The following is a 27,933-nucleotide window of genomic DNA, read 5'->3' as shown; positions in this document are numbered from 1 at the left end:
CCAAGACATGACAGCTGTTTATTTCGTTTTTAACGTAGAAAAAGCAACAAACTGACGAGGGGTCTTCTTGACACAGACGCCGTTAGAGCCACGGGACTTTGCGTGCGAAGTTTGCACAGCAGAGATCGGGACCAAGCCGGAGATATCTCGACCACATCCACGGCATTCTCGCTTCAAGGTAAGCCAAAGGCAACCCTATCTGAGACGTCAGTTCTGTGTGTTGTGCCCACTTGTCTTGCGTGGTCACGCTGGTGTGAGTGCGCTCCTGCTTTGTGAGGAAAATTTGCGCGAGTTCAAACAGGGCAGTGACCTATTTTCGGGGACTCTCTCCAGCGGTGCGCCGAAAATCCTGCAGCCAGGACTCCCCGCTCTGTCACAGCCAACAGGCCGGTAGAGGCGAGCGTGCCATCGCCGGGTTTTGTGCCATTCACCCACAAACCGCGTCACCGACCTTTTCCGCGTGTCTGCATCCGTTCTTAATCCAGCATCCCTCTCCACAGACCCCGAGAGAGACATTTTTAGAGCAGTGTCACAAATCTCGCCCTATATAGAGGCATGCATCACCACTCAGCCAGCTGTTGTGCAAGACAGAGCCTCCCTGATAGAAGCTCTCTGATGTTTGCCACCGCATCTGATAGAGAGTTCAACGCCTCCATGCTTGTGAGTGATACGTAAACCGGTGATGTTTGTTATTGGTAAATAACGAAGATGAGAAAATACTTATTTTTTTTTAAACTTATTTTCTCACTTAAACTTTTCATCTTGCTGCAACTGGGTATAAAATGTGCTGCGATTAAATGGAATATTTTGCCCATAACTATGATCTTAAGACCTCTTTTAGGTCTTTTTATATGCCTGCCATTGTGTCATTTTTTTTCCATCCAGTTCTGAGTTAGATGAGACCAAGCATGTAGCACAGGGGGGCAAGGATGAGCCCTGGCAGAGAAACCTAGATAAAGCGCTATTTTCCTCCAATTAAGCAATTCCACTGTTCCTAAGCCTAATTGTGTGCACACTGGGACTGGGCCTGGGATGGACCTTCTCCCCATTGGCTGCCTCCCCTGGTCCCATTGTTCCAGAAGATGCCAGGAGAGAGAGAGAGCCGAGCTCTGCCCTGCCAAGGCAGACCTAACAAGGCCTACGCTGGAGGGTAATAAGGCCTGATCATTAAAACGCATTAGGCCACAAGCAGAACGAGGCACACTCAGGGGCTGGGATAAGAGCTGGATGACTGTATATTTCCAAGGTGACTGTGAGGTGTTCTGTGAACAATATAGTGTGTTGGTGCATGAGAAAAACCGTCACACAGGCAGCATGTGGAGAGAGGAGGTCTGGCCACAGGCCCACTGGACCTCTCTCAAAGAATGTGGGGAAGGAGCGAAAGAGGCCGTGGAGGCTTTCTGCACAGGGAGAGACTCCTTTTGCTCCCTCCCTGAGGCCCCCACTATGTAATCCATAAACCTTCTCAGAACTGTGAGCACAGGTGCTCCTCACATCCACAGCCCACTGGCTGCATTGTTTATCCAGTCAGCTGATGATCAGTTCAGCCGCAGGTCAACCATAACATCCATCCGAGAGAAAGGCTGTGGTCAGACGGAAAGGCATTTATCACCATCGCTATTCAGGCAACGACTCTCTCCCACAACATTTAGTCATTGCAGAGAAAAGTCTCTCATCTCCACCATAAAGCCAGATGTCCACAGAACTCCAGCTGTGCGTCTTTGTGGTGGCATTCCACGCTCACAGGATGTGTGTGTGTAATTTTCTTGCTGTATATTTCCTTTTCCTTCCCTTAATTCATACTTGGCCATATGTAGGGAACTGGACTGCTGCTGGGAGCAACAACTTGCACCGAGTGCTAGCCAGAGTTATAGGTCTGACAGCCTTTGGCTGCTGTAGTTGGTTCCTCAGAGGATATTTACTATTAAGGCTGTCCACCGTGCCAGTCTCTAAAATCAGATCATGGGTGTGGTATTCACCCCCTCCTCAATTTTCCATGTGTCTTGAGATTGCACCGCAACCGTGACATCATTCAGTTTTGGTCCAAACTGTGAGGGAACGGCAGCTGTTTTATGGTGGAAAAGGTGGAACTCAAAGGCGTACTCCTGCGTCAGCATTACCACGAGGTTTGTGGTAGAGAGATGGTGGGAATCCAGGGTGCACTTGTGCTTAATACCTTAAACGAGGCCCAATACAAATGGACACCATAGATTTGATTGTTACATTGTGCTTTTTGCATTGCCGCCAAAGAAATCCTCATCTAAAGTTTAAAAGGTGGCAGAAGCAAGTTGTTTTTTTTTCACAGTTTCATGTAAAACCACAACAATATGTTTGCCACTTAAGAGGGGAAAAAAACACTGTGCGGAGGGCAAGGATTGCTACCAGTAAGTGGGTGGGATGTAAGTTGCACAAACCTGCTTGGTAAAGCCAAGTTGAGTGTTCGAATTAATATCACAGTGGGGCTCCGTAGCTGCTAGGGATTACAGGCGAGCTGAAAGGCAACTCAGCAGCAGGGGAGGGAGGATTACAGTGGTCAGTGAATGAGGCAGCATGCAGTGAAAACAAGGCACCTGATACACACTTGCGTTTATCTTCCCAGGGATAAGAGCTGCAGCACTTGAGATTTCCCATGGCAGAGCCTGTCCTTTCTGGGGTTTGCATTTGTAGAGAGTTAACGCTAATCAGATGAACAGCCTCGTGCTTCATGCATTAGGGAAATGTCACGTCTCGAACGCGTTTGGCGGGGTCGTGCATTCAAGCTCGTTACCAGTGATCGAGGAGATGCAAGTGTTGTGCCAGAAGAAATGTCTTTGTACTGAAGCTAGGCGGAGAAGAGAGGATGGTCAGTTTTTGGATACATTTCTAAGAAAGCTGTGCCTATTTGAAGATAAGTCGCAATGAATGAGTTGCCTGTTATCATTAATTAATTAAATTATTGCCAAAACGCTAAGGCAATGTAATCATTCAATTGCTTACCACTAACTGTACATAAAGGGTGGATAAAACCACTTTGGCATCATCCACTGGTTAGTAAAGTCCTCTCTTGTAGCCTCAAGCTGAACATTGTGACCTGGTGGCTACTTCCATGTAAATCTCAATACCTGAATGTAGATAAACTTGTATATAATAGTAAATCACTTCCAGACGAATCAAATCTTTTATTCCTAATCATTGCCACGTGCTTGCTGAATGACACAGACATATTTTGGAGCGCTGCAGACTGATGTGTCTGTATGGGTCACACTCTTGGACCCATGCATTAAGAATAGACAAAGTGCATACAGTGACTTGACTCATTCTAGTTTGAAAACTGAAAAAGACCAGTGCATACCGCTTTGCTCCCAGGCTGGCTGGGGCTCACGCACCGTGCATTTTTCTCCAGTTAAACTGTAACCACTAATCACCTCACGGCCTCACTGCTTCCTCCTCGAGCAGACCATTCCTGTGTCCCCAGGGTGGGTTAAACTACCCCTCAGCCCCCTGCCCAGAGGGGATATATGGGCTACCCTTTTCTTAAATCACCTGTGTGGGACATCCTAAATGAGTGCTCGGGTTTGGCTTTTTCTGTGAGGATCGGTGAAGTTTAGGGTCAGTTCCTCTGCTGCAAGTGTGCAGTCCTGCATTTCCAAAATAAACACAGACAACTCAGTGCTTCACTCCAACCACCCCGCCCTACCTCTTCCCATTCTCTTTAAAGCGCCTTCTGCACTCCCTGCTCAGTATTTCTATCATGAGAGAATTTCAGCTCGCAAAGCCTTGCAGACAATATGCAGACCATGTCTGGGGCAGGGCGCTGCTGATGAGGAAAGATAGAGAAAGAGAGCTAAGACATGGGAGATTTTAGAGGAAGATGCTCTCTTTTTTCCCTTTTATTCTCCTTTCCTTTTTACTTTTTGTACTTTTGGTCCATTTCCAGCTTCATTGTTACTGTTTAACTTGCAAATGAAAGTAAAAGTAGATCTAGTTTGACCCTTTAAGGGATCAGAAAGCTGAGTTAAGGGATCTGCCAGTTGTACAGTAATATACCCAAAGTATTGTGGTTGAAGTGGAGCCGCAGCTGGTTTATGTTATTATTTACTTGCTCGGTCAACACCCTGGATTCTGTCGTATGTGCTCAGGGGCACTACAGCAGTCCAGTTTGACTTTGTGTGTTTGCTTGTTTGAGGAGAAAAGAAAGGGAGGAGCTCTGCCTGTGAGTATGGCTGAGGAGTATCGGACTGGGAAGGGAGGAATTGTGAGGGTTTCTCTTTTTTTCTTTTTAAGAGAAGGGGGTGAGGGAGAGAGATGGGTGAGGCATTTCTGAGATTCACATAAGGCTCTCAAGTCTGGGCCTGGGCCTGGCTCTCTGTCTGGGCATATCCAATCCTGTCAGCTAGCTTCCAGACTTTGCCCCCTTCACCCCCCTCCCTCCTACCACCCTCTTCCCCTCCATCCCTAATTCCCTGAGACGCCATTTCCTCCTCGCGTTCAACTCGGCTTCTATTCCCTTCTCTTCCTCCGTCCTTCCCTCACGTTTTTTGTCTCCCACTTTCCATGAGCTCCCAGCTTCGTGTACATTACATAAGACATTCTCCATCTTATACATGCAGTAAAAGAGAGAGAGTTAGAGGGGGGGAAAGTTTGGCCTCTTAGTGTTTGTACCTTCTCTGTGGTGTTGTGGAGATGTTGCCAGCACTAATTTAATTCATATGTACCGTGGTTGTTTTCCCTTTTTTTCCCCTCTTACCAGGGAGCCTTATGTAATTTGGGAATGTTTTAAGTTTGAGGCTGCTTTTTGAGACTAATTCTGACCTCAGACGCTTCTGTGAAACAGCCTCACTGTTTTTATTTGCTCGCTAAAAGTGAATTGGCTTCAGTGGCCATCTTAACTATTGATGGTCGCCATCTGAAAGCCGCGTACTCGCTCTTTGTTTGCTCGTGTCTTTAATAATCGGTGCTGTCAGTCATAGTTGACTTTGCCATTCCTTATCTGATTCTAAAGTGTTGGCATTGATTCAGATGCAAGAGCATGGCTATTTTCTTGACCTTCAGCTCTAACTGAGACTCTTTCTCAGGCTGCCGATGTGCGGTTTCTTCCACAACACATTTATTTGGTTCTTCGCCGTTCGATCTTTCGTTTCGCCAAAACGAGAGGAGGAATCGGCACCAGATCTTTCTGACGCTCAGCTCCAACTGATTGCACGACTTGGACGCGTCAACAAATTTAAATCGAGAGTTTAGTGCTGTTCCATTTTACAGCATTATGCTCAACTCTGTCTGTCGCCATCTCAGTCACCCTCCATCTGTCCCTTTGCATCTGTCTCTCTGCTCTCTTTTTCCCTGCTTCCCACTCTTGGATGGAGCTTCAAAAAAAAAAAAAAAGGGAAAAAAAGATGAAAGCTGCAGGGTGGAGCCTGTCACCAGTTGAGCTAGAACACAGAAATACAGAGAAAAAAGGAGAGGGGTGGGAGACAAAGGTAGAAAAAGAGAGAGGGAGAGAAAAGACTGTCATATTGACCTTGTCATATTGCCAGCCATGGTGGGAGGAGACATGGGGCGGCGGGTTACTCAGAGAAAACAGGCGCTCCATGTGAGGAGGGAGAACACAGGGCTGCCATTAAGTTGGCAGAGCCTCACAAGGAAAAGACAACACAAGCTTTGTGCCTACATGTATACGTGCGATCACTGGAGAGGGACGAAGAAGGGCTAAAATGGAGGTATAGCAGACAGTCTGGGAGTTGGGGGTACACCGAGATTTAAAGAAGCAGGAGCTCCACAACAGTCCTGCTGCTGTCCATAACATGAAAACATGCATCACGTCACTTAGTCTACTAATTGCTCTCTGCTGTTGTGCATTTCTCCCTCTTCCTGTTTTCCTTCCTTTTCATTATGCTTTGGCTTGGAAAGCAAAGCCCCTCTTCTGTCCCTCCTCTTTGTACATGAACACATTCGTGCACACGTATAGACCCACATGCTAACAAAGCCGCACCAGTGGAGACGCTCCCAGAGCACATCTGGGCCCGTGCCCCGCCTTCTTTGTTATTGCCATTCAGTACAGTTGGTGCACAGGTGTCGCCCAGCCCCGCTTGAGAGAAAGCGACAGGGGTGAAGGAGTTTAAAAGTTAAAGGTGCAGCAGACATAAGCCTGCAAAATAAAGAGAGCGCCCACCGACTCCGTGCCTCGCCTCGAGCCTACAGGAGGCCGTGTTGCATAAAGTTGTTGTTGGAATCATATTACCGAGGCTATTGAATAAGAAGACCTACTTCCCAGGGATTTCTCTATTGAGTTGCAAGAAAATGAAAGTGGCTGGAGTCAGTGTGTAAAAAGAAAGGGGTTTGTTTCTCATGCGTGTGGTGCTATAATATTCCCGTCCAGGAAATGACTGTGAGACAGACGAACCCCTCCCAAAAGCTGGAGCGGTACCACAGCGCTCTGAACTGGTCTGAACTCCACAGCACACAGCTAAGCATGCAGCTCACTCGTGCATGGGTTTGTACCCAAGAGCCGGACAGTCGGTATCGACAGTCTGTGTGTGCCCGCACTGTGTGGATGCATACTATAATTCGCACCCCAATCCTTGATGAATCAATAGACCACAGGGACAGATCCACCGGTGCTAAAAGTAATTCAGTTCTTCTTAATGTGCCTCAGTTTCTATAAGTATCAACCCTAATAAAATGCCCTCTGACTGTTTTGAACTTTGTAGAGGAGAAAGGGAAAGATGGGGTTCTCTGACTTTCCCATGCTTTCTTACTCAGATGCTTTATTCTGGGATGTTACCAGTGAGAAAATAACTTGTCCCGTTGAGAGTTCAGCTGAAGACGTTTTATGCACTCTGAGATGTTTTGAAAAGAGTTTAAAGCTCTCATCGTAATTTAAGTATATACTTTCATACATCCTCAAATTTTAGTGTACACACCTGTTGGCTTTGAGCTGAAGTCATTTCTCTTTAGGCTTAAATCCTGAGCTGGGTTTAGGGAGTGGTCAACAATAGCTTGTGTGTGTGTGTGTGTGTTGCTGAGACAACCTGGTAATTTAAAGATTTAGGCAGGTGCCAGTGCTTTGCATTCCTATCCTGACCTTGCGCTCATTTCTGCTGCCTTTAGGGGAGGTCTGCCTCGGCACAGTTGGTAAAGCAGATGTGGGTCCACGCGCTCGTGGAATCATTTTTTTAAAATTCATAACATAAGTTTAAATCTTTTTAGTTACTTTAAAGTGCTATACGATTCAGACTTTTAGTGGAAAGAATTTCACTCCACGTCTGTTGTATATACATAGTATTAACATATTTCATCTGCACTGCCCCACCAAGGAAATGAAGAGGAAAGGAGGTTTACTTTGAGAGAAATGCAGACTTCCAAATCAAACAATGAAATTCGCTCCTTCGCTTAAATGTCATATCGCACGTCTGGCTGTTAGAATAATGCTAATGTTTGTGTGAGTCAGCTGGAATGACAGCATCTAGTGTGGGAGTAGCAAAGAACCGTCACTTCCGAAATACAGACCCTTTTCAGTAAATCCCAGCAAAACAGCTGCAGCTGGTTAGTAGGCTGATGTGAGGATGGGTGTGGGGGTGGAGAGTCCCGATGTTTGATAAATTAAATAATTTCAGAAGTTCCTTCAGTAGATGTAATTTAGTGTGCTCGAAAGAGGATACACAGCTGAACGCACGCAAGCAAAAAATCACCCAAACTTTTGCTTTGGGAAACATAAATGCTCACTTTTATCATAGCTGTTTTGTTTTTTTCCTTCTTCTATCACCCAGAGCTCACACAGTGTCGGGCTGTTTTAACTTCCTCTCTCATTGGCTTCATTCCTTCCTTTCTTTCGTCTCCCCACCTCCCTTCTTTCCTCCGCCGTTGCTTTCCTACTGAGTGTGGTGTGGTGACGCCCCTGCTTGGCTGGTGCTCCAACTCCAGACCCTGTGATTGCGCGCAGCAGTCAGAGGATTGCATCACTGCCTGTGGGGAGCGGCCACAGGAATGGACTGAAGGGGGGGCAGCAGGGAAAAGAGAGATAAAGAGTCGTGAGAGAAGTCAACAAATGAGAGGGAAAAGAAGGGGAGAGAGCGATGACAGACGCTGAGTATATAGATGTAAAAAGTGAAGAGCAAGTCAAGAGGGAATGGAGATGAGGCATGTTTTGTTTATGTGGAAGTATGTGAGAGCAAAGAGGAGATGAGGAGTGAGGGCTGGAGGGAATGCAGTCGGTAGGCTGCAGAGGGGAGACGGGCCCAGCAGAGTTACTGTGGAGGTCAAAGTAAGCCTGGGTGGGGATGCCAATCAGATATTCTCTTCTCTTCTCTTCTCTTCTCTTCTCTTCTCTTCTCTTCTCTTCTCTTCTCTTCTCTTCTCTTCTCTTCTCTTCTCTTCTCTTCTCACGGATGGCAGTAGAGCTGAGTTCACTGGTTGCTATTGCCCCACTGGTGCATCACCAGATGCCAAATGTTGTGAAATGCCCCGCGTTATTGTAAGATTACTCACCGCTCTTCAAAGCCTGCGGTACCGCTGTGTGAAGTGCCTTAAGCATTAGCGTCGGATGGGTTCACCGCTTAAACATTCATCAAACAGCCAGAGTAGATGTCCTCATTTGGGGGGGGGGTTAGCTTGTTAGCACTGATTGCTGTCCTGATGCTACGATATACATTTAAACTGTTAATTAAAACCTTATGTGGCCCATCTGATTGTGAATGGGGAATAGGTGGGAGAAAAACAATCCAGTGACTCAAAACACATGCTGCTACACGTGGGCTCACAGTCACGTACAGTTCATGTCATACAACAGCTCATAAACTATAGCCGGGTAGGAAGGTTCCTAGCCTCGCGCCAATATGTAGCAGTTGTCTCCTGCTTTACCTGCCTCTTCCTTTATTTTTTCCATCTTACTACATAAAAAAAAACCATACATAATATTGTGAGACACTGATACAAGAGTAACTGGCAAATTAAAGCAGTTCTATATACTTTTTTAAGATACCTCTATTCTCTTTCCTTCTATTCACCCACTCTCATCACTCCTCACCTAACCAAGACTGCCACAATCCCTGGTTTAGCGGGCCATAAGGCTTACAGACACATTGTGAAATCTCAGTCAAATGGCTTTTTATAGATCATTCGAGGCCTAATCTCACTATATGGCAGACTAAGTGGAATTGCTGCTTTGTTGTCAGGTCTGGTCCGAGTGCTGTTACTGCTCCATACGCAGCCTGGTGGAGTGTGTTGATTCAAATTAAACATACACAGCACATCAACCCATAGCTTCTAGTAACAGATAACTGATGTCAGGGGGCAAGACCTTACACTTTCACTGTAAAAATAAATAAATAGATGAAATGAAATTAAAAAAACCCTCTAATGTGCTCCACTTTTCCTCTATACCGGACTTTCCGCCTGAATAAGCCATGAAATGTATTTGACCAATTCTAATCAGACTACAAATGGAAACCATAAAGCTGCTGTTATCCCACAGATTCTGTACATCTATGGGGAATAAATCAGAGATTAAAGCGATTATAAACATTGACATCAAAACCTCTCTAGTGGATAAACTATGTGATAATAACACACTTTCTAAATTAACCCCAGGCATTATGAGTGCATATAAACATCATTAGTGCATATCCTACAGGTCTAAAGTGCAAGTCTGTAACATGAAACTACGGTAAATACCTGGTAGTTTCCTCTAAGGGATCAAATAACTGGGGGAGCAGGTAAGAGACAAGCTGCACCCTTGGACAGGTTGTAGGCCTAACACAGACAGAGAGAAACGGCCGTTTACACCTACAGCCAATTTAAAATCACTAGTTAACCCAAACCAATGCTTGTCTTTGGACTGTGGGAGGAAGCAGAATACTGGAAGAGAACCCAGAGACGGGGATAACCTCCAAACTTGACTGAGAAAGGCTCCACTTTGGATGCAAACCACAACCTTCTTCTTGTAAGGCAACAGTGCTAAGCACCACCCAGCCACCATTTCCCAATATTGGCTATTATTATTATATCTCTCTCTATATATATTTATATGCCACATTCCCCTTTTGCAACCTCAGTTGGATTGCTAAATAAACGACCAAATTATTAATGTTTATAAAAGTTGGTGTCTCACCAGCAGCTGTAATGCTAAAGAAATAAGAATTATTATAATGCAAAACAGAGAAGAGCAGAAAATACTTATATAATAGATTTCTTTATAGTGATCACAACTTTGTGCAACTGCTCTACAGTGAAATTATAAGTCAAGTTTACACTGCAGTGATAAAGAAAAAAAATGCTTTTATTAACCAAAAGCTTTACATCACAAGAAACACCACTGTAAGTGTGTGCTCGTCCCTTCTGTTGTAGCAGTCGCCTTTTGACAACAAACCACAAGTGCGACCCGCCCTCCTCGTTCAGTGCCTCCCTCCCTCCTGGCACCTTCCCTCCCTCCCTGCCTTCTGCCTGGAATTCCTGAGTGTCTGAATGCTCTGGCTGGAGGCCATCAGTAGCTCGCTGAGAAGTTTCCTGTTGCACCCTCTCCCTCCTTCACTCCATCTATCCCTTCCTTTTCTCCTTCTTTCTTTCCCTTGCTCTTTTCGCCTCTGCTCTGTTGTGTCTCGGGCCTCTTTCTTCTTCTCTATGTCGGCACCTTTTATCTCTTCCCTGTCTTTTATTTGTTGATGATGTATGCCTAATGTCTTTTTAAAACCCTCAAAAGAGCAAGTGGCAATTTTGTGCTTATTCTTCCCTGAAGCATGTTAACACATGTGTGCCCCCCCCCCCCCCCCTATATATATATTCCAGCCACTGTGACTCCAGCAAAAATAGTTTTTCCTCAATAGCCCTTCCCTTGTGGCTCCATGCTTGCTGCTATTACATAATCCTGTGTAAGATCCTGTGTGCCTTTTTGCAGTAGAGTCAAAGACAAGAGGTAAAGGTTTGAAGGAAAAGTATGAAAAATTGGAGACACCAGCAAAACTTTTTGAAATCCTTATTATGCATATGTTTTTTTTAAATAAAATGTTTTAATACAGGAAATAAATTGGCTTTGCAGTATTTAAAGCAGAATCTTGTGTAGTATTCAATCAGAGGAATGTAAGTAAAGTAAAGTAAAATTTTATTTATATAGCACCTTTCAAGATACTATCACAAAGTGCTTCACAGAAGCTAGAGCATAAAACATAACATGTGATAAGAGTGAAGGTGGAATATTAACATAAAGGGATAACGAAGCAGTAAATGTAAGAAGAGCAAAAAAAGCAAATAATGAAGAAATAAATATAAGAAGAAAAGGGGAATATGGGGCCCAGAGGAGTAGGAGGAGGAGTGGAAACTGAGGTTTCCTGTTTGAGGAGGTGGCTGGCTGAAGAGGACAGAAGCAGGGAAAAAAACCCTCTCCTGTGTGTGTGTTTGTGTGTTGAGTGATCCATCAGGGGCTTAAACGAGGGAGGGGGGGGGGGTGTATGTGTCAGCAGAGGTGGGGTCACTTGCGGTTATTACTTTGAGCAACGTCGGCGATGAGACAAGTGTGAGGGAAAGAGTGACCATTTTTGGGTCTGTTTTTCATGCGTCTCTAAATGCAAAGATTCGAATCATCGGCCTTTAACGTGGCTCAGCTGATGATGAACGAAAACGCCTTTGTCGCATCCTTCTCGAATTGATCTCACCTTTGACACGAATCCATGTAAATCTGACTCTTGAGGAAAACTGCAGATTGGAGTCACAGTTGTTTAGAGTACTGCGCTCGTTTGCTTGAAAATGTGAGGGTATTGTTTATTTCCTCTAGGCCTGGGTCACAGATGTTGAACAGGGGTCAGAGGTCACACCACACCCTCACCTGTTGGATATAAAGTCCTGCAGGTTTCAACATGACTGGTGCTGCAGCTGTGGGTCGCTACACATCAGCGCCAAGCCACAGAAAACCTAGAAACACATTTACTAAGAGAGTTACTGACCTTTAGTTCATTAAATGTGCCAGGCAGCCGTTGTGTTTGCTTTGTGATGGCAGAAAGTCCACATTTAGGTCTCAGTAACCCCATAATTGTTCTGTTTAAAATGTCATTTAACCACACCGTGCTATAAAAAGTTTTTGGATTTCTGAGTGGACTATACTGGCTCTGATTATGTTCTATCAACTGATATAGGCGCATACACATAAGAAGACTCCTTACTGCATCCATACTCTTCCACGTGCATCTTCAAATAATCTATTCCATTCTAATCTATAGACATAGTGCTGTGCTAAAGTCTTGAAGCACTCATCATTTATTTATGTTTTGCTAAGAAAATAAGTGCAGCAATTTATTCAACAAACAAGTGCAAACATACATGGAAATGCAGTATATTTGTGCTTATAGTTCTAATGAGTTTGAAAGTCAGTATTTGGTAAAATCATCTTTATTCTTCAAAACAGCCTGAACTCTCTCAGCCAAGCTTCATTGTAATTTCTTTAAGTCGTTTGCAGGACTAGTTTTCCAGGCTTCTTGAAGGACATTCATTCTTTGGATGTTGGCCGCCTTTTTTGTTCCATTCTCTGCTATGATGATCTCACGTTGCTTTAATAATGTTGAGGTCCAGGCTCTGGGGAAGCCATTGTGTGTGTGAGTGTGTGCGATTCTTCTTCTTTTAAATCCAGGTAGGCTTTTACTGCATTGGGAGTGTGTTGGGGATCATTGTCATGCAAAAAATAAAGCCATTCCCAGTCAGATGCTTTCCAGATGCTACTGCATGGTTGATCAAAATCTGACGGTACTTTTCATAGTTTCAGCAATTTTGACAATATCCTCAACACCACTGACTGAAATGCAGCTCCAAATTATGACAGAGCCTTCACCGTGTTTTCCCTCCCTGTTTCCCTTCCTTAAGAATGACTTCTTGACTCTTCCACTGAGACCATTTCTGATGGGGCTTCGGTGAACAGTAGTTGAATCAACACAAGGACCAGATGCATCTCTCAGGTCCTGTGTCATTGTTTTTTTTTTTCAATTTCCCAAGGAAATGACTTTCAGATACTGCTCTAGATAGTTTGCTTTTTTTTTAGGACAAGATTGCGCTACACACCACTCCAAGTTATGCCAACCTTTTGGCTAATAGCTCTTTGGGAATCACCTTTTTGGTTGTTTAAAAAAAACCTTTCATGCCCGTAAAACTGTGTCATATTTGGCATTTTGTGTTTTCGTGACAGCTATGACAAAACTTCAAAGGAACTTCAGAAAGCCTAGAGAACTATTCCTCAAGACCACTTACAAAACTACAATAATGTCTGGAAACTTGGAAGCAAAGTGGCAAGAAATGCGTGGTGGCTAAATGTTTGCACTTTATATGTGTTAATGTTAAATCTTTTTTTAATTACGAATGAAATTGTTTTAAATAAAGCTGTATTCGCTCAAATATATTCATAATGGTATTTTGAAATATGTGTAAGTGACGTCTCTGATTTTACTTATATATTTATTGCCAGTTTAATATTGGCTTAAATGGCATTGTTTAGCTTAATGCCATCGGTCGCTAGAAGCTATCTTTCTCATCATGCTTTTTTGCTCTCTCTGTGTTCTCTTCACATGTGTGCATGTGCATGTATGTGTGTGTGTGCGCACATGCGTGCGTGCGTGTGTGTGTGTATATAAGAGAACGGAGAGAAAAAAGAGAGCAAAGAGCCCCGGGGAGAACTGGCTTGCCTCCTACAGACCACCTCCCAGGGTCACAGCAGGAGGGAGATTAAGTTACAGCCAAACTCGGAGGGGGTTTCACAAAATGTGTACGCACACACAAACACATTCCCTCACTCTCTGAAACCCACACTGTGACAACAAAATATTGCACAATGCGATTTTATAAACTGTAAAATAATCATCTTATACTGCACAATTATAATGTTTTCTGATGCGTTTTATTGGCGCGTATCTGCACCATCAGACCAAGCAGACTGAGCTGAAACGCAATCCTCACCAGATCAGATTAGGGTAAAGATCAGTCGGTCAGAGTGGGGTCAGCAATGATCCATGTGAGCCTAGCCTCAGAGCACAGGGGTGTTGAAACACATAGCCCTCCTTTGACCTGAAGTCCCCTTGCACTATTTCACCCTATAAGTAACCGTGCCGTCTTTCTCACACCCTCCAGTCTCGACCCAGGTTCACCCCTGAACACACACATACTCATACTTTATCAAAGCAAGGTCAGCAGAGTAAGACTCAGGTGGAAGGGTTATACAGGGGAGTAAGTCACAAGGGTTGTTAAAGAGGACATGCACAAGCCTCCTTTTTAGCACGCTTCCTCCTCCACTTCCTCCTCACCCTCGTATATCCTCGCTGTGGCCCCCTCGGTCATCCCTCTGCTCCGCTCTCTCTCCCGCTCAGCTGCTGTAGTCAGTGTTTACTCTGCTAGAGCGAGAGGAGAAGGCCCAAAGAGGGACAATGCCTCCTTTCAGAGACACTGTTGACCCCCACGACTGAGCGAGGAAGTCTGCATGGGGGCCAGCCAACACCCCTTCCCCAAACTTCACAGCCATCCGCCATTAGGTTTTATACAAATCCTCGCATATCACACAGACGTGCACACAGAGCACCGTACTCTTTCCACCTCAGTATCACTCTTTCTGTTAGGTACCCTTTCTCTGTCTCATTTTTCCCACAAGCCCCCCCCCCCCTCTCAGTGACTGAGCGTGGAGTCAAGATCCCGTAAATCCTGTCCAAGATCTACACTCTGTGAGTCACTTCCCAGCCACTCTACTATTTCTCCATTAAGGAACAATCACGAAGGCAGGTTGAGGTGAAATTCAGCACATTCATCAAGAGTTATACTTGTCAAGTCCAGTAACCTGATGAATGAGTAGTAAAGTAGGGGGGAAATGCCCTCTGCAGCCAATTTCCAGATTTGACTGTCTGCCGGCTGCACTTTTACTGCATGTCCACACTTCTCCTGTCTGTCTGGGTTAAAAAAAAGTACAAAGCAGGTGTAGCACCTCTGGGATCACATCAGTGAGGTATGGATTGCTCTAGGCTTTGTAGTTATTGCTTAGCTCGCTGTCATTAGGAAGTCCAAGAAACTTTTAGGTGAATCTTGTTTTAAATATTTGTCACATTGTTTACTTAGGGGCCCCTTTCTTTTATAAGGCCTTCAGGTATTACCGTTTACTCATAGCAATGAACATAATTGCCCCAGGCTGATAATGAATAAAAGCCAATGGAGCTTTAAGCCTACAAATGACACATGTGCAGACATTGATCAGTTATTTTTTTATCAGCTTGCTGCTGATTAAAATGATATTTTTCCTCATTCATCTCAAAGAAATTAAAGCTGTAGTTCAGTGGACACATGTAAACCGAAAAAAAAAACCCCTACAACTTAATGTTGAACACTTATTTATTTATTTGGAATTTAAAAGCAAGAAAAGACTGGACAGTAAAGCTCTTTTGGGGGAAAAAAGTGGCATTTTCTCAACATGCAGCAGGACGAATGATATAAACAATAGTCTTTGTTATGCATGGAAACAACACTTTTCTTGGCTAGCTGTTGTTTGAGTGGGCTGGGGGCTGATGCAGAGGCGTGCTTAATAAATTGGAGAAAATGAACTGCATAGTCCATTTTTGTGTGTGTGTGTGTGTGTGTGTGTGTGTGTGTGTGTGTGTGTGTGTGTGTGTGTGTGTGTGTGATGAAAAACTTGGGACATTGTCTAATGTATCAATAAAAACAGAATGTATCAGGTTATTTTGAATTTGATGTTACTGCAACATCTCAAAAAAGTTGGGAATGGTCCGTGGATGCGTAGCATCCCCTCTTCTTTTAACAACAGACTATGGACGTCTGGGAGCTGAAGAAACCAGCTGATGGACTGTTGGGAGAGGAATGTCGTCCTGTTCTTGTCTGATTTAGGATTCTAGCTGCTCAACAGTCCTGTGTCTGCTTTTTCATTTCATGATGCATCAAATGTTTTCAGCTGGTGAAAGGTCTGGGCTGTGGGCAGGCCAGTCGGGCACGGAGGCCACTATGAAGCCATGCTGCTGTAATAATTGCAGTATGTGGTTTTGCTGAAATATGCAAGGCCTTCCCTGAAAAAGACGTTGTGATGGTGGGAGAATGTAATTCTTTAAAATCTGTATGTACCTTTCAGCACTGATGGTGCCCTTCCAGATGCACGAGCTGCCAATTCCATTGGAGCAAATGCTACTCAGTACCATCACAGATCCAGGTTTTTGAACTGAGTGTTGATCTCAAGCCGGGTGGTCCCTCTCTTAGCCAGAAGAGAGAGGGTCAATGTTTTCCAAAAATAATTTCCAATTTCAATTCGTCTGACTACAGAACAGTTTTCCACTTTACCTCAGTCCATTTTAAATGAGCTTTGGCCCGAAGAAGACAGCGGTGTTTCTGGTTCACATATGGCTTCTTCATCGCGTGATAGAGCTCTAACCTACATTTGGTCATAGTACGGTGAACTGTGTTGAAAGACAATAACTTCTGGAAGTTTTTTGAGCCCATGCAATGATTTACATGACAGAGTCATGCCTGGTGTTAATGCAGTATTGCCTCAAGGCCTGAAGATTTTTGGTCTTTTCCCTTGCGCACAGAGATTTCTCCAAATTTTCTGAATCTTTTGACGATATTATTTATTTTGAGCAACTCTTGTCTCTCTAAGATGCTGTTTTTATATTCAGTCTGTTGCCAGTGAACATAATTAGTTCTAAAACATTAGTCAAGCTGTTTCTTTTTACTACCCCTTCCTTTTCCAGCCTTTTTTTTTTCCTCCGGCACTTTTTTTGACGTATGCTGTTGCCATCAAATTCAAAATGAGCTGACATATGTTTTAAATGGTGCATTTTCTCAGTGTAGACATTTTATATGTTTAGTATGTTCTAGTGTCAGTGGGTTTATGAGATTTGCAAAATCATTACATTCTGTTTAGTGTAATGGTATGCACAAGGAGCAGCCAGCAGGGAAGATCTTTAGTGGGTGGAGACCCTGATAGTAGCTCTCTGCTTGACATCAGGTGCCAAACCAAATTCTATGCCAATGTTATATGGATTCAGAAATTCCATATCCATTCCTCATTGCATGGATCATAATGCCGATGGGTCCCTGCATAAGATTGAGCAGGATTTATAGAAAGGTTAAGCTGATTCCTGGTCTGCGCCTCGGGGTGAGGGCTTTTACGAATTTAAAGTGGATGACAGGCGATTTTCTGCTACTTTGGCCGAACAATAAAGCCAAAAAATTTCTTGGCAAGCATGTGTGGTAGGAGTTACAGCAAGTTAGTCATAGCCACCCAGTACAGCAGAGAATGGGAGTAGTATTAACTGCAGCAGATGCTCATATTCACTATGAGATTTTTTAAATGTTTATTTTCACAGTTAATGACAACAAACTCCACTTGACAGCAATTACCAGTAAAATCCCGCCTTTATTGTTAGCAACATTCATTATGTGTCACCATATAATTTACAATGACCGTGTGATTGAAAACAATAATAAGTGAATCTCCTCGTTCGGAGGTCTGCACTGGTGAAGCGAGAAGCATACAGCCGGTTAAGGACTAACGCAAAATCTCAGGTTCTGTGTTTTATTGCGACACCAACATTTCTTTAACCCAAGAAATCATGCGAGTCATTTAACAGCTTCACATTTTTCATGTGTTCATTGGTTGTGTGGTTCACTATATTCTGGACAATGTACACAAAGAGCTTATTTTAAAGCAGAATGCATGATTGTCTGGGGTTTTTTTATTATTAGTTTGCTTATAGGAGGTAATATTTTATTTACCTACTGATGCTGGACTTTGGATTTTTTTTTCCCAAAGAATTGTTGTAAGATGTGTTTTTATGTGCATGTGAGGAAAATGGGTGTCTCTTCATGCATCACAGCTCATCTCACCGATGATGCTGCTCTCATACAGTGCCTTCTTCTGTTTGCATCAGTACGTGTGTGAACTATCATCCTCTTATCTATGGCTGATTGAGTCTTTACACCCCTCCCAACCCCCTGGCTGTGTGTCTGTATTTGTGTGTGTGTGAGCTGTTGGCGATCCCTCGTTGGGATGGCGAACCTGGTGACCTCCCTGCTCCATGCCTCCCAGAAACAAGGGCTTCTCATGTGGCTGCTAGCCAGTTGCACTGAAAGCCCACCATTCACGACTAGCCATCCCTTCTATGAGTTTGTCTCGGCATGTGTGCGAAGGAGAGGGGGAACAGATGGATAATTTTTGAAATTACAGTTTGAGCAATTGCTTGTATGCATGTGTGAGCAAGCATGTATATCAGAAAGAATCTGTGTGCATATGGTATACACTTTATAGACACTTAAAATAAGAAATTATAAAACTGTGCAACTGTACAGATGGAGAAGATGTTTGTGTAGAGAAGCACTGAATCCTAGGACTTTATGTTCAGAGGATAGCTTGGCTTAAACATTCAAAATTGTATGGCATAGACTGTATGTAAATGATAGTCCTTTTAGCTTTGTAGCTGCCACTCTAGCAATGAAAACATTTACATGGCAGGCTGGGATTATTAGCTGTCAGCTAATGCCAGCAACTTTGGTCAGCATAATGAATCTGTAGACCAGGGATGAGAAAGTCATTTTTAAGTGGGCCAGACCTGTGAAAGTCTCCTTTCTGTCAGTGTAAACAAGTTTAATTAATCCCCAAGATATCTTAATAAAAGAAAAAGAAGTGCAATTTTAATAAAACATCTCAGTCTTTCTACGTGATAAAGAAATGCTGCTCCTGAGAAAAGGAAAGAAATCTGTGAGCACAACTCTTTGGGCTTAAAGTCTAAGACATGAATGTGGACAATTATAGAAAGAAGTAGTAGTTCTGGTAGCTTATTGGCCAGACTGCCCTGTAATATAAACCTGAAAGTTTTTATTAATTAACAGAAACAGTCTTTTTTCAGCACTTTCTATAGTAGATAGTGTAAAACCAGGAACTTTCTGTCATTTAATTGTTTATTAATTAATCACTTTATTGTAGCCATGGCCATGCTGGAGTTCTGTCACTATATAAAACGTAGATTTTCCCGAGCCGTTCAGTGGGTCAGATTGGTTTCTTTGCCGGGCTGATTCTGGCCCCTGGACCTTATGTTTGACATCCCTCACATAGACTGCATGGGTGACACAGGTTTTTGCCAATTAATGGAAAATAACATACTGATAAACTGCCAGAATTTCACTCACTCAAACCCAAACATGAGTAGGAAACAGTAGAATTAAAAATACTCCAGAACACATTTGGAACTCTAAAATTAAGCGTTTATCATAAAATGGGGGTGTACTGAGGTTTCTCAGAGACGTCATGTGGATGACAGTTAGACATAATAGACGTGATACAACCATCGGTTACTAGTGAAAAATATGTATTCCCTGACTGGATAGCAGTGGTTCCTGGAGGTTGCCTGGGAAATCAGATTGAAAGAGGGCAATGTACCAAAAACTTCTTAGTGATTGCTTTGGTTGTTTGCAGATTACTAAAGTTACTGTAGTTTTTCACATATGTCTGCAAATAGTTGCTAACTACTAGCCGAGCAGTAGTACAATTTGGTAAAGTGCAATAAAAAAAAGTGTTGCTAGAGTAAAAGTTGTGCCTCAGCGCAGCAGCCAGCTTGTTTCATAAGGTGCAACTTGGACTTTGAGGGCGAATGGTCTCCATTTATGCTTTCAGTACAGCTCAGAGTGTAGCTCGCCAACATTTGTGGACAAGTCCATCACTTCCATTCAATCTATGACTGTAGTAATATGATAAAGACCAAACAACCTCAGGGTTTGGAGTGGGTGTGCAGGGTTTATCATAACTGATTTCAGCTCCGACAGCTTTCATACCCGGCCGCAGAGTCAGCGCAGAGTCAGCGCTCTTGATAAGTTTGTCTACACCTTCTTCCCAGTAGGCCACAGCAAAAAAACAAAAAAAACAGAGCAATGGCCACCACGGTATGGTGAACAGCAGGAGTTTACAGCTGTTGAATTACCTTAGTCTCCTTAGGACAGAAACTCTTTGTCCCTTACTGTACACCACCTGCCTGTGGCCAGTCCAAGTTGCTATTGAGCTGCACACCAGGGAATTTAGAAAATGAACTGAAGCCACAAAAACTGTCTGGACCACAATAGAATTCCTAATTCATTTAGTCAAAAGAATGTGATTTTTTATTTAGGAAGTTATTGTTAAGGATTTGAACTCATAAATATAACAATGGGCTTCATGGAGGTGTCCAGTTCCTGAGTCAGAATGAGAGTTAGAAGAAGAGTCATGCCCACAGCCCCCAGTCTGGGTCCAGAGGTCAGTGTTTTTAGAGGAGGGAGGAGATAAATGCAGTGGGTACAGCTGAACTTAAAGACCTTCAGGGTTTGGTCTCAAAGGTCTACGGTGTCTGAAGGTGCACGGTCACAGGGGTGGGGGTGATGTGACGGAGCGAAAGAGTGGCTGAGGGGTGGAAAGAAGTAAGGCTAGTGGTGGGGGTGACCATCTGGATTGGATTGTAGACATTCCTCAGGATGAGTGTTCGTAAAGGTCGAAGAAAAAAAAGAAGAGGGGTCACTGGGCCCTCAGTGTGTGTGTGTGTGTGTCTGTGTGTTTATTATTCTTTGGCTCACTCGGTGTTTCAGTTTATGATTGTGGTCGGTTCGGCAATGTTTAAGGTATTTCTTCCCCAGTGGGATCGTGGAAAGGGAGATACTTTCAACAACATTTACGTGCGCAGTACTGCAGGTGTATATTAACGCCGAGCTTGCACGCACTTGCAGGAGGGAGGTCTGCGATCATGCTGTCGCTGGACGAGCCTCTGGACCTGAAGCTTCCTCGGAGGGCCAACGGGAAGGACAGAGAGGCGCGCAATCCTCCTCTCTCACCGCTGCACCCCAAACATGCTCGCCAGCTCCACATGGCAGATGATGGGACAGCAGTCATAGAGCCTGCCTCACCAGCATCTCCACACACAGGTGAGTAATAACAAACCACAACACAACTGTTTCTATGTTTAAGTGGACACACTGAGGCTAGTGTCCCTGTGTTGTGTTTTCATAGGCGTGCAGGTGGTCCCTCATGATCGAACAGACACTCCCACCCCCCCTGCAGTGGACCTGAGCATGTCTCCATCCTCCCGCCACACCCCAAGCTCTCCAGAAATGACCAACGGAAACTACATCCCTTCAGGCGTGAGTATATCAGAGCTCAAATTCACACACACACACACACACACTCTGACAAGCACACATAAGTGCTCCAAATCCACATTTTCTCATACTCTTTTCTTCGTTCACCTCCAAGTTGTTGTTAAAATGAACACCGTCTCTCACTGCAGCGGTGAGTGAGCACACTTTCCTGTCGACAGCTAGGAGTGAGTCAGCCTGCTAGGGTCAGCAAATCAGGAACAACATCGGGTTGTGTCACACTCACGTAAGGGAATCAGGCTATGGAAAGGGTGGGAGGCCTCTGTGTGAGACAGAGTGGCAGAGTGAGGGGGTAAAGTCTTATCAAACACCTCTTGTGTCCCCAACAAATACCTTTGTCTGTGCAACTTGGACTCAGTGGCCCTGCTGGCATGATGTGTGTGTGTGTATGGATGTTGGTGTGTACATTTATAATCGGATTTAAGACATGCAGACCTCACGCCGCCTAATTCAATTCCCACGCAATTGAATTGAGGCATGCTGGCTGGGGCCATTCAGTCGCCCCACATCTTATTGAGTCTCACATCCCTCCAACCCAAACCCACCGCAGCACACACTTAACTTATCCCTGTGGACATAGATTGGAGACTATCAGTCTATCTTACCGTCACACCCAAAAATAAGACCTCTTACAAAGTAGCTCACACACTTTTTGCACACAGAGCTGCAGCTCAGTGCAGGGAAACGGCGTCATTTTATGAAATTTGTCACCTGCGCATTCTAACACTGAAGACTGTGATCTCTCTGTACGCCCTTTTTCTCTGTCTGTGCTCCCCTTGAAATCTCCGTGTACCTGTGTGGCTCTTTGTAAACGCAGCATTTCATCCTTCCCGTTCTCTCCTCGAGCTAAGATAAACTGTGTGTGTATGAGTGTGTGTGGGTGAGCTGGTGCATTAGATCTTTGAGCCCCAGCTGAGATCCAGCGAATCTTACATCTCTCATGCCGAGCTCAGGGATGTAGGGAGGTTTTGTAGTGCACAGCGGGAAACTACTAGAGGAAAAGTGGAAGGGATTTTTTTTGAAGGGAAGGACATGAATCTGCAGTTCAGTACTCCATTGATAAAAAGCGACACTTTTACTTTGTCAGTCAGTCCGTCCATCAGCACCTGTCTGCTTTTCAAATGCAGCGCACTCCACAGCTTTAAAGCTGGAAGTGCAACAGCTAGTACTAAACAGAAGGTTTCACCCTTATACGATCATAACTATGGACAGTGGCAGCTGAGTGTTATTTACATATATCCTTTCATTTTCTGGGTTTTATGATATACAGTAAAGCTTGTGCAGCAGTTTAATAACTCTGTTGCTGTTTTCCCTCTTTTTTTTTTGGTTTGTTTTTACCAGAATTCTCATATCTCACAGGCCTTCCAGTTCTTTGTGCCAATAGGACATGGGACAGGACTTCACCTTCCATCCTCTATGTTCATTGGCCAGACTAGTGACAAGAGATCCTCTCCAGATCTTTCAGCAGATGAACAGCTAGCCTGTCGTTGGAAGAAGGTAAAGCTTTTTCTGATGCCCTTGCAGGGAAGTTTGAATCAAATCAAAACAACTGCATTGTCACAAGATTATATTCAAATGCTTTTCCCTCCCTTAGTGCCATCTGCTGTTTGACTCCCTGCAAGACCTGGTGGACCACGTTAACGACTTCCACGTCAAACCTGAAAAGGATTCTGGGTACTGCTGCCACTGGGAGGGCTGTGCTCGCAAAGGGAGAGGGTTTAATGCTAGGTGAGTTGAAAACGGTTAATTTTGTCTCTGAGGGGGGAAATTCAACAAGTGAGAAATAGATTTAAAGCTTTTTCGTTTGTGTGTGCCGCAGGTACAAAATGCTCATCCACATTCGCACTCACACTAATGAGAAACCCCATCGCTGTCCCACCTGCAACAAGAGCTTCTCGCGCCTGGAGAATCTCAAGATACACAACCGCTCACACACAGGTCAGTGGTCAGAGCCCAGTGAGTACTGACGGATATCTGAGGCAGTGTTTGCTATACAATTAAACTGTAAAGTAAAAATTAATAAGGAAGTTCTTTATAATAGTCAGCTTGTGTTTTTGATGGCTTCTATCGAGTCATATTAAATAAAACATGACATTTTTTAAATGGCGATCTCCATTAGAGTAAGAAAGCAGGCTAAACCGAGCTGTGCTCATTGGCTGACTTGTGATTGGAGAGTCAATAGATAACAGCTGTTTGGTTTAAAAAAACTAAGACGATGACTGCAAAAACATTCAGCTTGAGGCTGTGAAATCCTTCATATAAAGTCTCTACTTAATTCCTACAAAGGCTTTTGTTTTTGTGGAGTAGATTTTTAAGATTTTCTGAATGAATCTAAACATCTGTATCATCTCTCCCCCTGCAGGTGAAAAGCCCTACATTTGTCCGTATGAGGGTTGCAACAAGCGCTACTCCAACTCCAGCGACCGCTTCAAACACACACGCACGCACTATGTGGACAAGCCCTACTACTGCAAGATGGTGGGCTGCTTGAAGCGCTACACAGATCCCAGCTCTCTCCGCAAGCACATCAAAGCCCACGGCCACTTTGTGACTCAGGAGCAGGGCTCCTCGGGTGGAGTGGGCTCCCTGTTAAAGGGAAGTCAGAGCGGGGGGTTTACTAGTGGTGGTGGGAAAGATTCAGAGTTGTCCTATGTGAGTGGAGCCCACATTATAATCCCAGGGGCAGCGGCTGCTCTCCTGGGAGGCCATGCTCTGCAGGGCCTGGGTGGAAGCCTGCCCCTGTCCCCACTCAGTTCTCGGCCCCTGGACCTCAGCACACTGGGCTGTGCCAACTCCCCTCCTGGCAGCTTGGGAGGAACATCCATCCTCTCTTTCAACGGCTCCCCGCTGGGTCTCACAAAGTCCCATCTTCTCTCCCCCGCGTTTCCCTCCTCGGCCCTGGGCCTGCCGATGGTGCCGGTTCTGGGGCCCGCATCCGAGTGCAGGGCCCAGAACCACCATGCAAAGAAGGGCAAAGGAGAGGAGGCAGAGAATGAGGTGACTGGGGGGGCCCTGAACCTCTCCACAGGAGGGTCTCATGATCCTTTGTCCTGGGTCGTCATCCCCCCAGGCACTGTGGTGCTCAAGCCAGCTGTGGTCAACTGATACACACACACACACACACACACACACACACACACACACACACACACACACGTTTTACTAACACACATTCCAGAAGAGCTCAGGGGGTCGGGATGGGAGGGTCAATGCCATAGTGAGGGTCTGGGCAGTCAAAGGTGATAGGGATTGGCTCGCACAATCAAATCCAGGCAATGCATTGGGATAGAGACACTTAAAGAATAAAAGCATACTTATCAAATCGGCAATCAGCAAAACAAGTGAAAATACTACACCTCACAAGAATGAGCGTGCAACAGAAGGCTATCGCATTGTTGGCAAAAAACTAAACTTGAGGCCCAAATGCTCTGTTCAGGAAACTTGTATGGCTAAGGCCTTACAACAGGCTCCTCTTTCCTCTCTTATTTTATACTCTACTCATTCCTGTTTGCTGTTTCTATGGACAAGGACCATGAACGTGACAGTCTTAGTGCTCTGTGTTCTTACAAAAGTCCTCCTTCATTGACAAGTATTTATAAGACTGTACTTTGACAGTGTGCCTCCAGCTTTGCAGTGAGATACACACACAAACACACACACACACACACACACACACACACACATACAAAATAAGTGACGCGCTCACATTTAGGCAAACAGGGGGATTCTCAAATCACTTTAAAGTTTTGACCTATTTCTCGCAGGGCGCTGTGATTAATATGATCCAGACAAGCTTGCCAAACCAAAGCAAGTGAACTCAAATGTATTTGTGCGGGGGGACGAGACCATTAAACACAGCGAATAATAGCGTCAACTGGCTATAGTATCGAAACCTCAAAACTGCTGCTAACTATTGACAATCTGTCCCCAGTTTGGGGAGAGGGTGACCAACACAGACCAGCCTAGTCCACCAGAATGTGTACGAGGTGTGCAGACTAGGGGCTTTTAGGGGCACGGAGCAAACTGAGGACATAACATAGACAAACGGTGTTACATCACCTGGCAATCACCAATCGATTTTCAAGTGAGATTTAAGGCACTGTGGTGTAGCCGACACCCTCCAACCCCCCTCCTAGTAGGACGTGACACACACGACATCCTGCTTGCCTTTTACAGAACTAGCACTGTTTTTTTCTCTTGGATTGTCCAGCTGCTTTCTCGTAATTGAATCAACACGGCCATCTTGCGTATGAAAGGGCCACTGTGGCGATAAACACTACTGTCTTGTTTTTTTTTGTTTTTTTTTAAGTAACCCGACCCAAAACCAGCTGTGAAAAACAGGTGGTCGTCCAGTCGAGGTCCAACCCGGAGCCGTCGGTCGAATATTTGTCCTGAGTTCAACAAGTTTTCACGCTGTGCCAAAAGTACCTGGAAAACTGCAAGCGGGATGTTCGCATTGTGCCACATGGGAGGGGTGGAGGTGTGTTTGGGCGGGGGGGTGTTGTGCACTCAGTGCCACATACAGCTGGACTGACTATGAAGCCACACTATTGCAAACTGCCTCAATTTACTCTGTCCAAAGGGGCAAAAATGGACAAAACAACAACAAAAAAAGACTCATTTAACTTCTGGGAAACTTCTCATGGTTTGATAAAGCTGTCGACATGCACTTATCACAAACTATATCCCTTGTGTGTTCTTATGAAATGTTACACGGTTCTTTGATCAGTTGTTTTGCTCTCAGTCCATTTTTTTTCCTGCTGTGGGTCCTTCCAGACGCCTGTCGCTCAGTAATTGTCCGTGACACTGACTTTGATTGCTGCGTGCACAGAAGAGAGAGGTCGAGGAGCGGGAGAGGAGGATCATAACACAAGGAACATTCCCTCAAGAGACTGACATAAACCCCAGCCCTCCTCTCTCTTCACTCCTCCATCTCTCCCCTCTCCTTCCGCTTCATTGGCTGTCTCCTTTTTTCATCACTTTATCCAAGGGGGCGATACATTTAGTTATTGCTGTTTCGTGTTTTTTTTCTCTCTCTTTTTGTTTTGCTGTTGTTCAGACGAGACATTTTTTCTAATGTTGAAGATGCTTCTTGTGTTCTGTCATGGCTTCTCTGCAAATCAGCTTTCTGCTGTCGAGGATGAGTCTTTCGAGAGGTCGAAGAGTCGAAGAGAGGGAGAGCTTTGGTTGGTTTTCCAGCAGCAGTGGTCCCCAATCTGACATCTGGGAGACAAAAGGGATATTATTATAAATCTGAAGGGTCGGGTAATAATTTTTAAAAACTTTAAAAATGCTTCAGTAGATCAGTGGATGACACTAAGTCTGTTTGCCAGCCTGTTATTTTGCCATTAGACCTATATGTGAATAATCTTTAGTCTTTCTAGAATAATGAATCCAGTGTGATTCTTTTGCCCCTCAGGATCATTTTAATAATTCAAGTGATCTCTATCATCTAGTGCTGTCATCCACCCATCCATCCTCTTCAGGATTAGTAGGGGTGCTGGCGTGTATCCCAGCTTTTACTGGGCAAAAGGACAGCTCACCAGTCTGTCACAGGGCTAACAGAGAGACAGACCACTGTTCACACCTATGGCCAATTTTTTCCATTGTAGTATGTTATCATGTACTTTAACACACTGCCTTTCCCGAGCGTAACCTCACAGAGACAGTTAAGTCCTCAGTGTGGTTTCCTATACAGTGTCACAAACTCCTTAACTCCTCCCCCGTGGATGCCTTCTATGGGTAACCTTTGTTTCTCTTTGATCTGAGTCTTTTCTGTCATATTGCAGATCTGCTTCCAGAGCAAAATGACTGGGTTTGAATCAGAAGTGAGCTCTGCCTATACAGCTTACCAAGGCTACCCTTGGAAAAAAACATAGAACCTGCTCTAATGATCGTCAAACAACGTCTTTATTGATATGTAAAGGGCGACGCTGTTAAATTTCTTAAAGAGTTAAAATGAAACCGTGTTGTGAGGAACGGTATCAGTGTTTGGGGGATCTGCTGAACATATATTAAGACTAAGACCATACACTGTGCAAAAAGACAAGGTGGCAGACACAGTGATCTGTAATCTGTTCAGTAGGTTTGGGTTCAAATGAATGATGTCCTTGAAAATGTGGATTTTCTATCAATAGATGTGTGCAATTTTCATGCAGAACAAACAAGAGGCAGCACTTCCAAAACTTTACAGATTCTACCAAAACCTGGAAACCCTGATTTCGAGGCCATAACTGCAGATTTGATCCCTTTTGTCTTAAGCCAAAAGGTTGGAACCACTGCTTTGACATTACAGTCCTCCAAGACAAACACACCGGTGTGTGCCACTGAGGGAGTGTGAGCATAATAAATGTCTTTATTGAGAGAGTATCCGAAACAAAAAAACAACACTAAGGAAAACATCTGACTGTGAAATGTTGGGCAGCACTGAGAGAGCGTGAGAGCAAAGAGAAAGGCTTGGCTGAATGAATAAATGAATAGACAAGGGACGGGGAGAGATGAGAGCAGAGGCTGTATGCCAGTGGAGGTTGGCTGTGCAGCGCAGCCACTCTCCATCTGGCCACCTACCCCAGCAAACGGCCCTCTCAGCTCTGAAGTCGCTGTGCTGTGCTGTGCCCAATGTGGCAGCCACTCAGAGGCATACCAGCCTGCAGAAAACTAGGCCACTGAACTCTAGCTGCCCTCTGGGCTTTTTTCTTTCTTTTTTTTTTTTTTATAGATTGGACCTACAGGCTCAACTCCCCCACCTCCTGGCCAAAAAGCTTTTCTTGTTTTGACAGGGATAGTAAAAAGGCCACTTTCACAGCAAACAAAAGAAGTATAAACCCCCGT

The 27,933-nt window shown here is 44.5% G+C and overlaps 1 protein-coding gene across 2 annotated transcripts; it reads left to right on the top strand.

Moving 5' to 3' along the window:
• Positions 1–45: 45 nt before the first annotated feature.
• Positions 46–27,486, top strand: glis2b (GLIS family zinc finger 2b). 2 transcript variants are annotated; one of them, XM_013913647.1, is made up of 7 exons: positions 46–178; positions 20,677–20,871; positions 20,957–21,087; positions 22,462–22,599; positions 22,697–22,830; positions 22,922–23,040; positions 23,465–27,486. In XM_013913647.1, exons 2-7 carry the CDS (start codon positions 20,694–20,696, stop codon positions 24,205–24,207), a joined length of 1,443 nt encoding a protein of 480 aa, XP_013769101.1. In that variant the 5' UTR covers positions 46–178; positions 20,677–20,693; the 3' UTR covers positions 24,208–27,486. The 2 variants fall into 2 exon arrangements, with proteins under 2 accessions (XP_013769101.1, XP_013769100.1); XM_013913646.1 differs by having other exon boundaries at positions 22,444–22,599.
• The last annotated feature ends 447 nt before the right edge of the window (positions 27,487–27,933 follow it).

This window comes from Pundamilia nyererei, unplaced genomic scaffold (genome assembly GCF_000239375.1).
Source record: "Pundamilia nyererei isolate P.nyererei 1_Seehausen unplaced genomic scaffold, PunNye1.0 scaffold00142, whole genome shotgun sequence".
Taxonomy (NCBI): Eukaryota; Metazoa; Chordata; class Actinopteri; order Cichliformes; family Cichlidae; genus Pundamilia; species Pundamilia nyererei.
Note: the sequence above shows the minus strand (reverse complement) of the source record. Positions and strands in the feature narration are given on the sequence as shown.

Coding starts and splice junctions, on each gene's coding strand:
- glis2b (XM_013913646.1), top strand. CDS start 20,694: ATGCTGTCGCTGGACGAGCCTCTGGACCTGAAGCTTCCTCGGAGGGCC. Junction 21,088..22,443: donor GAAACTACATCCCTTCAGGC/GTGAGTATATCA, acceptor TGTTTTTACCAG/AATTCTCATATCTCACAGGC. Junction 23,041..23,464: donor ACACAACCGCTCACACACAG/GTCAGTGGTCAG, acceptor CTCCCCCTGCAG/GTGAAAAGCCCTACATTTGT.